The sequence below is a fragment of the Balaenoptera ricei genome, chromosome 7, assembly GCF_028023285.1.
Source record: "Balaenoptera ricei isolate mBalRic1 chromosome 7, mBalRic1.hap2, whole genome shotgun sequence".
Lineage (NCBI taxonomy): Eukaryota > Metazoa > Chordata > Mammalia > Artiodactyla > Balaenopteridae > Balaenoptera > Balaenoptera ricei.
In genome coordinates this window covers 14838179-14852981 of record NC_082645.1, presented here as the reverse complement: position 1 = coordinate 14852981, position 14803 = coordinate 14838179, and the positions used below count along the sequence as shown (strand labels likewise).

Genomic DNA, 14803 nt, shown 5'->3' with positions numbered 1-14803 from the left:
CCACGTACACACACACACACACACCACACACACACAGCACACACTGCATACCACACACACACACCCCACGCACCACACACACACACCACATACCACGTACACACACACACACACCACACACACACACCACACACACACCACATACCACACACACCACACAAAACACACACAGAGACCGATATAGAAAGAAACAAGATAAACCAAAGCAGGTGGGCCCTCTAGAGTCCACCACTCACTGGGAAGTGGGTGGAGTCCCGTTCCCCCGCCCCCGCCCCGCCCACTGCCCCTGAAGCCCCTCCCCCCGTTTTCAGCCACCTCTGCCCACCCACCCTCACCCGCCTCCCCGACCCCAGACCCCGGGACCCGGGCTGGGCAGGGCCACCGAGCCCACCTTGAAGAGCTGGCTGCCCGCCGGCACCCGGACGATGGTCCCTCGGCCCCGCTTGAGCTCCGAGGACTCCAGCCCGAATATCTCCCGCAGGAACTTGTTCCGGGAGGAGTGGACCAGGGCGAGGATGTCCTTGCTCAGCACGTCCCGGTTCTTCTCCAGGAAGCCTGCAGGGAAGCAGAGCCCCCCACCCAGCTCAGCCACCGCTGCTGACTCCGGCGAGGGGCGGGCGCGGTGCGGACACGAGCGCCCCGCAGGCCACCCCCTCCAGGCCCGCCTCCATCACCGGGGAGCGGCGCCGGGGGCTGTCACGGACACGGCCACATCCCGCAGCCCCCGCTAGCCCCCGTCCCCACTGCCGCCCCCATCCAAGCCGCCACCAGGCCTTCCGCCTGATTACCCTGCCTGCCTCCTGCGCCTCCCTGCCTGCCTGCCCCCTCTGCCCCCAGGGACCTCCTGAGAGGGCGCATCGCCCGTCACCCCGCTGTACCTTTCCTCTGCTGCCAGTGCCTGCCTTCCTCCTCCTCTCTCCCCTGGGGCCTGCACCCCGCCCCAGGGAGACCTCATCTCTCCCCCAGGCCCTGTGTCCCACCCCAGGGGGTTTCATCTCTTCCAGGGGGGCCTGCAGCCTCCACGAGCTCTCTGGGGCCCTCTTCCCTCCTAACCCACCCAGGCCAACTCTGGTTTGTGCTTCAGGCCAGCTCAAGCGTCATCTATTCCAGGAGGCTCTCCTGTCCCACAAGGGGGGTGAGAGGCCCTCCTTGGGGCTCCCTTCCGCCCTGTCACTCGGCTCAGGGGTGGCCTGAGGACTTCCCATCTGCTCCACCAGCCATGGTTCCCCGGGTGGACCATGGGCAGGAGCGAGTGCATGCCCCTCAACATCCCAGCAATCCCAGCCACCGCTGTCACTGCCACATGCACCCAGGAACCCACTAGCAGCACCGCAGACGGAGTGTCCGTTTCATGTGCAGTTTAGACCTCCCCGAGGGCAGTGTCTGCAGGCTCTCATCAGGGCTCTGAATTTCTGGGGACCCTGGGCAAGTATGATCGAGGCAACTGCGTGTTTACATAAAGGAGCCAAAAGAAGAAGAGAAGGGAAAGGAGAAAGTACAGAAACCTCCCCACCCCTCATAATCCCTGAAAATCTGGCAGCCTGGTCACGTCCAGGCAGCTTGCAGTCATGAGAGGAAGACCTGGGCACTCCCGCCTGGAGGCCCACCCTTCCCAGCTGGCCAGTCTGTGCAGGAGCGGCCACTTCAAAACGCCCCTGCGGAACCAGCGCGGGGGCAGTAGCTGCTTTGCTCTTCCTGGAAGCCCAAAACGGGGAAACGAAAGAAATTAAACACCATTTGGCTTCCTGGCTTCAAGGATGGGGGGTGGGTGACTTGCTGATTATGAGGTCCTGAGACGTATTTCCCCTCTTCATCATAAGTTTAAACTGCACTGGTCTTGGAAATGAATGTGTGCCCATAGGCATTGTGCACACATGCGTGTGAGCATATGTGTGTGCTTGGACAGAGTAGGTTTAAGAACAAAGCATGTCTGTCACTCACTAAGGAGACCCTGAGGGCCTGGGAACCCCAGGGCCCCTCTACCAGCCCTGCTCTGGGGCCTTGGAAGGACTTTCTAGGGCCAAGGGGCCCTTTAAACTGCACTGGTCTTGGAAATGAATGTGTGCCCATAGGCATTGTGCACACATGCGTGTGAGCATATGTGTGTGCTTGGACAGAGTAGGTTTAAGAACAAAGCATGTCTGTCACTCACTAAGGAGACCCTGAGGGCCTGGGAACCCCAGGGCCCCTCTACCAGCCCTGCTCTGGGGCCTTGGAAGGACTTTCTAGGGCCAAGGGGCCCTCCAGCCTAAGGACTGAGCCTCCAGAAATCAGGGAGGGCAATGTATGGGCTGAGCTGTGTCCCCCCACAATCCGTATGTTGAGGCCCTAACCTCCAGTACCTCAGAACGTGACTATATGTGGAGAGAAGGGCCTTTAAAGAGATAATTGCGGTAAGATGAGGCTGTTAGAGTGGGCCCTAATCCAGTCTGACTGCTGTCGTATAAGAAGAGGAGATAAGGGACTTCCCTGGTGGCGCAGTGGTTAAGAATCCGCCTGCCAATGCAGGGGACATGGGTTCAGGCCCTGGGCTGGGAAGATCCCAAATGCGGCGGAGCAACTAAGCCCGTGTGCCACAGCTACTGAGCCGGTGCGCCACAACTACTGAAGCCTGTGTGCGGAGAGCCCGTGCTCCGCAACAAGAGAAGCCACGGCAATGAGAAGCCCGCACACCGCAACCAAGAGTAGTTCCCGCTCGCCGCAATTAGAGAAAGCCTGTGCGCAGCAACGAAGACCCAACGCAGCCAAAAATAAAAATAAATAAATTTATTAAAAAAAAAAGAAGAAGAAGAAGAGATTAGGACCCAGAGACAGTAAAGATGCCAGAAGAGAGACATCAGAAGGAACCAGTCCTGCCGACATCTTTGTCTTGGACTCCTGGCCTCCAGAATTGTGAGAAAATACATTTCTGTACGTATTTGTGGAACTTTGCTACGGCAGCGCTGGCCAACGAACAGAGGCGTGGGTCTGGGGGTGAGCAGACAGCACCCCTCCCCTGCTTCCATGGGAGAGAGTGGGCCACCTGAGGCAGGGCACAGGATCGCAGGGAGAAGGCACTGGAAGAGGCTGCTTCTCGAAGCCAGGCTAGATGAGGACCCGGGGCCTGCTGAGCGATTCACCCAGCAAGGGCCCGACCCTGACTTGTCCTCATGCTTTGAGTCACCCCACGTTTTCGTGGGGTGCATTCTTAAATTCTTAGGAATTTGAGTAGTGTATGGTCTCTATTTTGTTCAGAATTTAAAAGTGATAACCGATGAAAGACTTTTCTTATTCCCTCTAATTCACAGTTACAGGATATCAGAAGCTGATACAATATTGAAATACTAAGTGGTACTAAGGAACTACAAAAATACTATAGGACTTCCCTGGTGGCGCAGTGGGTAAGAACTCGCCTGCCAATGCCGGGGACACGGGTTCAAGACCTGGTCCGGGAAGATCCCACATGCCGCGGAGTAACTAAGCCCATGTGCCACAACTACAGAGCCTGTGCTCTAGAGGCCATGAGCCACAACTACTGAGCCCGCGTGCCACAACTACTGAAGCCTGCACGCTAGAGCCCGTGTTCCGCAATAAGAGAAGCCACGGTAATGAGAAGCCCACGCACCGCAACGAAGAGTAGCCCCAGCTCGCCGCAGCTAGAGAAAGCCCGCGCGCAGCAATGAAGACCCAACACAGCCAAAAATAAATAAATAAATTTATATTTAAAAAAAAACAAAAGCAAACAAACAAAAAAACCCAAAAATACTATAAAGCTCATCTGTGTATCTCTGCCATTTAACAGTTAATTTAACAAAACTATAACTGAATTGTATGCATACCAAAAAGAAAACCCCACACAGCCTGGTGTGGGATGCAGGGAGGCTGCACCAAGGGTGGAAGAAGGAAGCCTGGTTTCCCCTCTGAGAGCAGGTGCTGTGAGAGGAGGGGACTGGACCGGGAGCTGGGGCCATGCGGCCCTCACCAAGCTGGGAGTGGTGAGAGCCTAGGCGAGGCTCCAAGGCCACCTAAGCCCCTCTCCCAGCTGTGTGCCAGGAGGCTGCTTTCTGCAGGTGGGGACGGGCAGACACTTGGTGGCACCCTGTGCCTCTCCAGGCTTAGGCAAAGCCTCCCCGCCCGAGGTGTTCTCAGAGTCGGGGGAGGGTCAAGGCACCCCTGGGCTCAGTCCCTCAAAAGACAGAGTAAATGGGGCTCAAGTTGTCAGCACAGCAGGGCGCCAAAAGAAAAACCAGCAGGCCCATCGTCAAAGAGCGTGAATAAAATTTTGCACTCAGAAGGAAGCTACCTTAATCTTAGCATACAGGAAAGCTTCAGGTCACTTCAAAGACTAAAACTTGGCCTTGAGTAGCCCATGGAGGTTGCTGCGCTCAGTGTCTTTGTATTCTGGGATTCTGGGGTCCCGCTAGCTCTGGTCTCTCCCTTTCGGAAGAGCCCCAAAGCCAGGATCTGGTGGGAACTACGAAGGAGCAGCCTCGCCTCCTTATTTTTCCAACAGAAATAATCCCCTGACCTCCTAACACTGCCCCTCCTCTATGTAAAACATCAGCCCCTCCTGCTGCCTTGTCCCTCCACCTGAAAAGTGCTTGGAACATCCCTGACTCTGAGTTTCCATTTAAACAGATCAGAGCAACTCCTCATTTCTCCATACGAGCCCCACAGTGACACTATGACCGTCTGCCTCGTTTTCCTGACCACAGCACTCTCTGGCCACCTTTCCCATTTTTCTAAGCACATCAGCAGATTGACCACCCCAGGTCTTTATTTCTCCAATCAAAACCATGCCTGACCTTATCTCAGCATATACACTTTCACTACCAAGAGAGTGAAAAGGTAACCCACAGAATAGGAGATAATATTTGCACATTCTGTATCTGTTCAGGTACTTACAATAAAAAAGAAGACAATTAGCATGTGCTCATAAGGAGCTGGAGAAATTGGAACCTTCATATATTGCTGATGGGAATGTAAAATGGTGCAGCCGCTTTGGAAAACAGTTTGGTGCTTACTCCAGAAGTTAAATAGGATTACCATATGACCCAGCAATTCCTCTCCTAGGTATATACTCCCAAGAAGTGAAAACATATGTCTACATAAAAATTTGTACGTGGGGAATTCCCTGGCAACCCAGTGGTTAGGACTCTACGCCTTCACTGCCAAGGGCCCGGGTTCAAGGATCCCGCAAGGTGCGGGGCGTGGCCAAAAAATTAAAAAATTTTTTTTAAAAAAGGAAAACTTAAAGTTTTGTACAAGAGTGTTAATAGCAGCATTATTCGTAATAGCCAAGAAGTGGAAACAACCGAAATATCCATCAATTGATGAAAGGATAAACAAAGTGTGGCATATTCGTACAGTGGAATATTGTAATTTAAAGAAACAAAGTACGGACACATGCTACAACGTGGACGAACCATGAACACATTATGCCAAGTGAAAGAAGCCAGTCACAAAGGCCACATGGTGTATGATTCCGTTTATGTGAAATGTCCAAAACAGGCAAATCCATAGAGACAGAAATCAGTGGTTGCTTAGGGCTGGGGAGAAATGAGGAACGACCGCTAATGGGAGTTTCTTTTTGGGGTGATGGAAAAGTTTTAAAATTGTGGCAACAGCTGCATAATTCTGTGAATATACTAAAAACCATTGAGTTGTAGACTTCAAATGGGTGAATTCTACGGTATGTGAATGATCTCTCAATAGAACTATTACCCACAAAACAAAACACAAACAAACATGCCTGGTCCATTCCATTCCCTCTGTCCCATTGCTGGTTCTGCAGAATGACCTAGTCCCCTGAGCCTTCTTTCCTTGGCCTCCCTGGAGTGCTCGGGATTTGGAAGGAAGGGGCTGCGGAGAGGAGCTGCACCCACCTTCTGCGTGGTAGTACACCTCGCCGGCAAAGTGGGCAATGCCAAATCGGGCATCGTGGATGTTCTTGGGCTGCAGGAAGGCCTTGTTGTTGGCATGGACATTCTTCAGTTTTTGCAGCAAGGTGGTGTCTGTCCCCTGGAAGAATGGACACCCTATGGGCTGAGGTCCCAGAGTCCAGCCACTGGGAGGTCAGCTGGCACAGCCCCAGGTCTCAGGGGCTCCCTCAAGGGGGCAAAACAACTGGGTTCAGAATGACTGAGGGCCTTTCTACAGACAGCAAACAGATGCCCAGGTGGCGGCAGCTTGTTGCGGTGAGTGAGGACAGAGGCAGGAGTGGGTCTCTCTCCCACCGCCAGCTCTCCTGCTCCGCCCTTCCCTACAGCTGCCCAGGGACCAGAGCTTCTCCCTTCTGTGGATCAGAGCTCTCACTGACTACATTTGAGAATCCATCTCCCCAAGGACAGGCAGAGTCCCCCAAAGTGAGAATGAAAGTGTTTCCTTGTCTTGAACCCTCTGCAGCCCTTGACCCACAAGGCTGAACAAGCCCCCTCTTGGGGTGTGTCCTTGAATCTAAATAACGCATGCTGGGGAGTGGGAGTGAGGGTAGAGTCAGGTGCCTTCCTGCGAGAGGCAGGCCTTGAAGGAGAGGAAGGCTGGAAGGCTGGGGCTTGTCTGCTAACCCCCGGCAGAGGTTCCAGCAGCCCCGGAGTTTCCCACGTGTGGGGTCTCCACCCGAGGGGCGGCGGGCCCAGGGGTGCACCTGTGGAAAGTGGCTCTCTTCGTCCAGGAGGGAGATGATGCTCAAGGGCTTAAGGGTCAGCAGGTCCAGCGTGGGCAGGTTGTCGTGGTAGTGGATGTAGTCCCAGGCGATGCGCTCGGTGCGGTACTCCTCCTGCTCCATGGTGAACACGTGCTGCACGAAGAGCTGTTGCAGGTGCTCGTTGGCCAGGTTGATGCAGAGCTGCTCGAAGCTGTGGGGACAGGGCCGCCCCGGGCGGGGCAGGGTTGGCTCGATCGCTACTGCAGCCGGCCACTGGCACACAGCTGCACACCCCCAAACACATGCATACGCCGACACACAACCTCCCTCTTCTTCTACCTCCACCTCCATCACCTCCTTCGCCCCACGGCAAACAGACTCAGAGACATGAGGAGGCTCTGTGTATCATCAAGCCCCTGCCTTTGGCTCCTTACGGTCCCCTGCAGTGTCCTCTGCCAGGCCTGCCTATCCTGACATGGAGACAATCCCTGGGGGACCAAATGTCCGGTAGCCACCCCAGCATCCATGGGCAAGTGGCCTTGGTATTAAGATGAGCTTCTGGCTGGGCTCCTTTGCATCAACCAGACATACCCCCTACCCCCACCCCAATCCTCCCAACCTGTTCTTCCTCCTGGGTTCCCCACCTTGGGAAATGGGTCCGCCACTTATCTCCCCTAGCTCAGGTCAGAAAGCAGCCCGTCATGCCTGACACCCCTCTCTCCCTCCTCCCCAATTCCAATCAGTTGCCAAAGTCTGGTCCACGCTTTCTCCAACACAGACCTGTTTACTTCTTTTCACCGCCACTGCTGCTACCTTAATCCAGGCCACCCTTCTCCCTCACCTGGAGCGCGGTAACAGCCTGCTCACGGCTCTGCCTGCCTCCAGCCTCACCCCCGCAATCACCCTCCACAGCCACTAGGGGGAGCAGATCTGATCCCGCTCTCCCCCTGCTTCGAATCCTCGCGGACCTGGGCGCCCATTGTGTTCGGGATCCAGACAGACAGTGACACGGTAGAAAGCCTGCCCGTCTCTGCCAGGGAGTGGCCGAGGGGCACCCTGGACTTCTCACAGTGCTGGGAAGGCACCTTGCCCCTCCTTACCTCTGAGTCTTCTTCACACGCGTAAGCCCCCTCCCCTCCCTCCTTTGACCTGCTTGTTCTGTTCACCCTCTGGGTCTCACTTAGGCATTTCTTTTTCAGGATGTGTTGCCCATTTATGCAAAGCCGCGCGGTACCCGGGACTGGTTGTTCAAGATCTGTTAACCCAAGAGAGTTAACACACCGCCTGCAGAGTGTGGACTAAGAATGCTGCCTGCCATATCAGTAAACAAAGGGTGTCACAGCCATGAGCCCCGAGGGAACTCAGGATGGAGACAAGGAATGGCCACCATCTAGCAGTCAGCAGACTGCAGCCACCCCCAACGGTGCAGATGGAGGAGACTCAGGATGAGAAAGCACAGGATACTGGCCTCGGATAGCTGAGGTGCCTATCAAAGGAATGATTTCAATGAGCCCTGACTCTTGCATCTTCCCATACATAGAAAAGCGCTAAATGCCTTAACTTGGGATGTCTGATTTTCTTTAATTAACAATAATCTTTTGATGTTCCAACTACCTGCCCTTTGTTGCAAAACTCTTATATGCCTGGGGACGCCCCTCGCCTCCTTGGAGCAGTTTTCTCAGAGTTGTTTGAGATGCTGTCTCCTGGGCTTCCAGTCCTAAGAACGACCACTGAATAAAATATGACTCTCAACTTTGAGGTCGTGCACTTTTTTTCAGTCGACAAGAGCGCTCGGTGAACCCTGGTCAGGCGAGTGACACGGCCCTGCTCCTTCACGTGGCCCCCAGACTGCAGCCCTGTCGCAAACCCGGTTCGCGGCTCCTTCACAGAGGGTCCTTGCATAAATGGCCAGATCCCCTACAACCAACTACTCGTCCACCTCCACAGGGTCCAAAAGTGTGCTTGGTCTGCTCAACGGCCCCTCTCAGGGCCAGAAACCAATGATCAGAATCACTTTTTAGTTTACTTAGAGCTTGCATCGCGTTGGGCTGAGTTCTGCTAGCCCTACCCCATCCCACCTGCCTGCAGAGAGCTGGTCCTGGGAGGCTGTCATCCCCCTGTGCTTGCGTTTGGAATGGCTTGTATCTTAACAATCGTGGCCAAGTTGTTAGGGAAACCACTGACCGAAACCGCCCGCCCTGGCCAGGCCTGATAGTAACCACTTGCATGAGTTATCTTAAACAGGAGGTCCTGGTAAGGAATGTGGAACTAACAAGCTACCACCAAGTGGAAGAATTCGGGAAAGGTCAAAAGAGAGAGGAGACACCAGTCCATATGTCCTACCAACCTCCCAGTATCTTTCTCGCTGGAATCCATCTTGGCTGAGCGATGTGCGCGCCACCAGGAAGGACCCTGAGTCAGAGCAATTGGCCAGAGACAACCCAGAAACTAACCCCATCACCATAAAACCTGAGACTGCGAGCCACATGGCAGAGCAGTTCTCCTGGGTTCCCTTAGCCTCCTGCTCTCCACCCGGGCACCTCTTCCCAATAAAGTCTCTTGCTTTGTCAGCACATGTGTCTCCTCGGACAATTCATTTCCGAGTGTTAGACAAGGGCCCACTCTCGGGCCCTGGAAGCGGTCCCCCTTCCTGGAACAAAGGGACCTTCTAAGACTTCAGTTGGAGATAGGGCCTCAGGCAGGGGCATGCCAGGGTCAGGACAGCCCCTTGGCTCCTCTGACAGTTCCCAGAGGCCTCCACTTGGAACCGAAACCAAGCAGGACCCTGCGGGACCCTCCTAGGTACAAAAGCCCCTCTGCATCCCCTGTTTCTTGTTTGTAGAGAAAGGCTTTAGTCTCCTAGGCCATCCCTGAGTTCCAAAGAGCAGACTCAAGCAGTTACTAATTAGGGAAGTGAGGAAATGCAGTCAAGAAACAATAATGCAGTGATAAAACAGAGTCCTAGTTCTTCCTCAAGGGGTATACATAACAATCTGATGCATCTCTTTGAGTTCTTCTACAGAAACTAAGACCCCTGCCCAGGTGGAGGATGGTGACTACACGCTGACCACAACCACGTAGACCCCAGACTGGTTGGAACCAGAAGGTTGATGATTAAGCTACGTGAAACATCACCCTATTACCTCACCACCAACCAATCAGAAGAAAGTCCACAAGCTGATCACGTACCCTGTGACCCTCACCCCGAAAGTTGCCTTTAAAAAACTTTCCCTGAAAGTCACCAAGGAGTTTGTGTTTTGAGCATGAGCTGCCCGTTCTCCTTGCCTGACCCTGCAATAAACGCTGTGTTTTCCTTCACTCTAGCCCAGTGTCAGTAGATTGGCTTTGCTGCACATTGGGTGAGCAGACCTGAATTCAGTTCGGTAACAGAACCAACTCTAGGCTCCATCCAGCCCATCCCTTTAAGTGAACCAGGCTCACCTGGGTAAGCTAGGTCACGCATGTAGGACGCCTCCTGCTTGCTTGTCCCCAGTCCTCATTTCCTCGTCCTCCGGCCCCCGGATAACACCCCAGAGCAACACCTGTCCTCATCTGGCCCCACTGCCTGGCTCCCCTCACCACACCTCTCTACCCCCACCCCCAGCCTTCATCACAGTCTCAGCTGGGAATTACTTTTCTGAACTGCCTCCTGCCTCCAGATCTTTAGCCTCCAGACTGGGACACTGGATCAAAAGTGTCTTGCCTCACCTTACCCCTGCCAAACTGAAGAGTCGGTGATGGGCCACAAACCCCATTACCTAGTATGATATCCCACCTAGATGCAGTTGCATCAGTGTTACTGATTTCCATTTTCACCCTAACCACATGTGATGATTCACTCTAGTTCATGAGGAGAGCGGATGGCTCAAGAGGGGTGATGAATGCTGAGGTGCTTTTAGCCTGACTCTCAGGGATGCTTTTAGTTATGTGGCCTTTTCTAGACATGTTGTGGATGCCAGGGGATGTGCACGAACCACCTCAGTGAGGAAAGCCATAGTCTTGCTGAGGGACTCACCCTGGTGTCTGTGAGCAGAGGTGAGAGGTCCTGCTCCTAGCCCAGAGGGGGAGGAATGCCTACCCTCCAGCTGGCTCAGAGAAGAGCTAAGCTTATCTTCCATTTTCCAAAAGCAGGTGCACTGATCTCCATACCTATTTTTCTGGAAATTTTCAAAACCAAATATGTCCAGGAGGCCGATGGTCCTTCGCACGTTTTTGGGGTCCTGGGCAGGTGGGGTGAAAATTGCAGCGTTGATTTTCTTGAGAATCCACAGGAAGAGGTGCCCATAGATGCCCTGCGGAGACATGGGGTAGAGCCCACAGGCTTTGATGTACAAGAGGAAGGCTGCCCCTTTCCAGTTCACCTGGAAGGGCTGCAGGCACATTGGATCTCATGGACCTACTCAGGGAGATCATCCCTACTTTAAGGTAAGAAACCACCCTGGAGAGACTAGGCAGCCCATGGTCACCAGGCAGGTGACCGGCAGAGTTGGGACTTGCCCAGCTATCTCTGCCCTTTCCTGCTGTCCACCCACAAGGCAAGGAGCCATGCTCAACAGATTGACACGCGGGCGTCTTTTCCCGCAGCTCTGTACCTTGACGAAGGCATCCCTCCGGTCTGCAGCCTGGGCGATGTTCAGGGGCCTGGTGACAAACTCCCCACGGATGATGATGGAGTGCTTGATCAGACAGTCTCGGAGTGCCTGATCCTTCACCTGGAAGGCAGGTGGGGGCTGGCATCACAGCTGGCTGAGCAGGGCCTGGCGCCAACACCTTGTCTCATGACCAAATACCCTATGCCCAAGGCCTGAGGGTAGGAGATGCCTGTGACTAGGGCCAGAGTCAGGATGCTGGGCAGGGCCCGGTCCAGGGTCAGTCTGAGCACTGGGGTATCAGTGCTGGGGAAGGATGCACAAGCTGGGTGGGCCCCGAGCACGCTGGCTGCTTGGTTGACCGGTCCTGTGCTGGTCTCCTGGTGCTGGGCCCACCATTGGGTGGACCCTGGGAAACAACGGGAAGGAAAGGCTCTGAGGCCCGTCCATTGACATCTGGATACGCCCCAAGTGACGTCACTCCTGCCTGGAGGCTGAAGACCCAAGGGAGCAAGAGGAGTCTGGATGGAGTCCCTCCCACCATGCGGGGAAGACTGAACCAGCAAAAACCGAAGGTTTCTAAGAACCCTGAACCACATGAAGAACATTAGCAGCAAAACATACCCACCTAATGTGATTGCTTTTTTCCCCTCCCCTTCTGATTCTATTAATTTCCCACTGGACCTGTCAACGGGGTGTCATTTGGAGGACATTACAATGCCCCATCGCTCCAAGTCAACGTTCTATTTGGTCTCCTTAATAACGTGTAGGGTGAATGGTCTGAGCACATTCCACGGGCCCAGAATAGCACAACTCATGGAGAAGCCCCGGGGACCAGGACACGGGGCAGGGACCTTTTGATGTAAGGACATCAGATTGTGTGAGTGGGGAGAGCCTGGGGTCTGGGTGGGGTGGAAAGTTGAGTAAAGGCCACAGAAGAGCAGGAGGGTCAGGGAAAAGGGAAGAAACACATGTTCGAGCAAAACCGATCATTTCCAGGACTTCGTTAATGGTTAGCTCCATGACCCCACCCTGATTCCCAACCCCAGGGCCTGCAACGCTCCACCAGGGAGCTCAGGGGGTGAGCGGAGAGCTTGGGAGAGGGGTAGGAGCAAGGAACTAGAGCCTGGGAAGGGCTGTCAGCCCAGACCCCCGGGACTCTTCACGAAAATGGAAGCTGGCGGACATAACAGCCCAGTCACCTCCAGTAACTTTATCACAGTAGGAAAGGCGGGCGTCTCCATCACGTCAGAGGAGTCCAGGTTCTCGAAGACCGCAGCTGCAGAGAGAAGCAATGACCCTGAGAGGCAAATTGGCCTGAAGTGATGGGACAGAGACCTCAGAAAGGCAGCCCCAGATCCACACTTAGAGACAACCGTCCCCAGGAGGGAAGCACTGCCTCTCCCAGACCCCCTCTGAGAGCCGAGGCCTCCCTGGGGACCTATCAACACCTTAGCTGTAACTACTGTTAACAGGGTATGTCCCCCTCTGCTGAGATCGGGACCCTGACTCAAAGGGGAGTTTGAAGTTATTGGAGGGAGAAGGTACTGGTGGGGCAGGTGGGGTCTCCTGAGGGAGAAAATCAGCCATCAGTCCCCTTCCATCCACTCTGCTGTCCATAGAAACCTAGGCGTGTTCGTTCGTTTGGTCAAACAAGCACGGAGCTGAGTGGAGGAGTGGCTGGAGGCCGGGCCCAGCTCTGTTGCACGTCTCCTGACCCACCTCCTGGTTCAAGTCCCTCCCCTTTGAGGCCCTCCACCTTAGGGCTGCTGAGCTGGGGGGAGGGAGGAATGCTGTTTCTGTATTTTTTTTTCTTTTTTAAACTTTAAAAAATTGTAAAATAAAGCATACAGATTTTTTAAAATGCATAAAATCCAAGGGCATGTTATAACGGATAATTATTAAGTCAACAGTGTGTAACGACCACTGAAGCCAAAACCCAGAGTCTCACTAACACCCGCAGCCTCCTACATCCTTTCCTGCTCAGACCAGTTCCTCCACAAGAGGCAGTATTCTCCTGACCTCCATGGAAACCAGTTCCCTATCTTCTCTTTATCTTTTTCCTACCTACATATGAATCCCTAAACAGCATTTAATTTTACCTGTTTACCTGTGTATCATCTAACCACCTGCATTCCTTTGTAACATTTAATTTTACCTGTTTTTAAATTTTGTGTAAGTGTGATCTATAATTCTGTATTCTTTCACGTGGCTTCATTTCTTCAATATCACATTTGATTCTCTTCCATGTCCTGAAGCCCCCTGCTTGTCAGCACCCACGTCTGGTTCATTACATGGTCACCTAGCTACAACTTGCCTGGAGCAGATTTCCTCATATCCTGTGAGACAGTGGTTCAAGTTCATGTTTTCTATATGAATCGCTCTAGAACAGTTTATTGAAAAGTCCATCTTTTCTGCACTGCTCTATGAATTGGTGTCTTTCATTAGATCTAAAGCCAGCCATAATCTCTTCAAATGTTGTGTATGCCCCATCCTTCTCTTTTCCTTTAGAACTCGAATTAAATGTATACTACATCTTCTCACTGTATCTTCTAGGTCTCCTACTCTCTCTTTTATATTTTCCATCTTTTTATCTCTCCATGCTGTACACACAGGTTCTTCTGACATTTCCTCCTTTTTCACATTATAAAACTGGCCGATAGGGACTTCCCTGGTGGTGCAGTGGTTAAGAATCTGCCTGCCAATGCAGGGGACACAGGTTCGAGCCCTGGCCCGGGAAGATCCCACATGCTATGTAGCAACTAAGCCCGTGCGCCACAACTACTGAGCCCACGTGCCACAACTACTGAAGCCTGCGCGCCTAGAGCCTGTGCTCTGCAACAAGAGAAGCCACCGCAGTGAGAAGCCCGTGCACCACAACAAAGACCCAATGCAGCCAAAAATAAATAAATAAACAAATAATTTAAAAACTATATATTAAAAAAAAACTGGCCGTTAAACTCATCCATTGAGTTCATTTTGGTTTTTTTTTTTTTTTTTTTTTTACTTTAGAATTTCTATGTGGTTCCTTTTAAAATCTGTAATGTCACTTTTTTTATAGTTTCCAGTTCCCTGTCTAAATTTTCAGGCTTGGTTTTTTCTTTTCTTGAACAAAGCAAGCATAGCTGCTTTGTGGTCTGTGCTCAGTAATTCCAATCTCTGAAATCTATGTGGCTCTGTTTCTATTGTCTATTATGTCTGCTGATTCTTGCTCATGGTATCTCATTTCCTTGTTCTTGTTTATTTTTGGAGGCATGCTGGATGTTGTGTTTGAAACTGTTTAAAGGAATAATTTGTGACCTAGGTTGATGCTATTTTCTTCCACAGAGGATTATCAGCAACTCTGTCAGTCAGGCGCTTGGAGGCACTAACAAGCCAGGACACCTTAATCCCCAGACCAACTGGATGCTTACAAACTGGTTTGTAAGTTCACGCACGGCTTTGCTTACTCTGGCTCACCCTTTGGGTTCCCAGCCAAAAGTGGGGGGATGATTGATCAGAGTCTTCACCTTTGGAGGGCCCTAAGCTTTGGCATCTCCCCCTTAACCCCACAAGGCCTCCAAAATCATAGCTAAAATTTTCAATGTAC

General features: G+C 52.8%; 1 protein-coding gene across 1 annotated transcript in view; it reads right to left on the bottom strand.

The window, feature by feature from the left end:
- Positions 1 to 14803, bottom strand: part of MYO7B (myosin VIIB) — a 105566-nt gene that overhangs the window by 44882 nt on the left and 45881 nt on the right. Inside the window, exons 10-15 of the mRNA XM_059927697.1 lie at positions 12417 to 12493; positions 11218 to 11337; positions 10775 to 10917; positions 6626 to 6836; positions 5865 to 6000; positions 392 to 555 (exon numbers count right to left, since the gene is read on the bottom strand). Coding sequence (XP_059783680.1) covers positions 392 to 555; positions 5865 to 6000; positions 6626 to 6836; positions 10775 to 10917; positions 11218 to 11337; positions 12417 to 12493 — 851 coding nt within the window. The remainder of the gene's footprint in view (positions 1 to 391; positions 556 to 5864; positions 6001 to 6625; positions 6837 to 10774; positions 10918 to 11217; positions 11338 to 12416; positions 12494 to 14803) is intronic.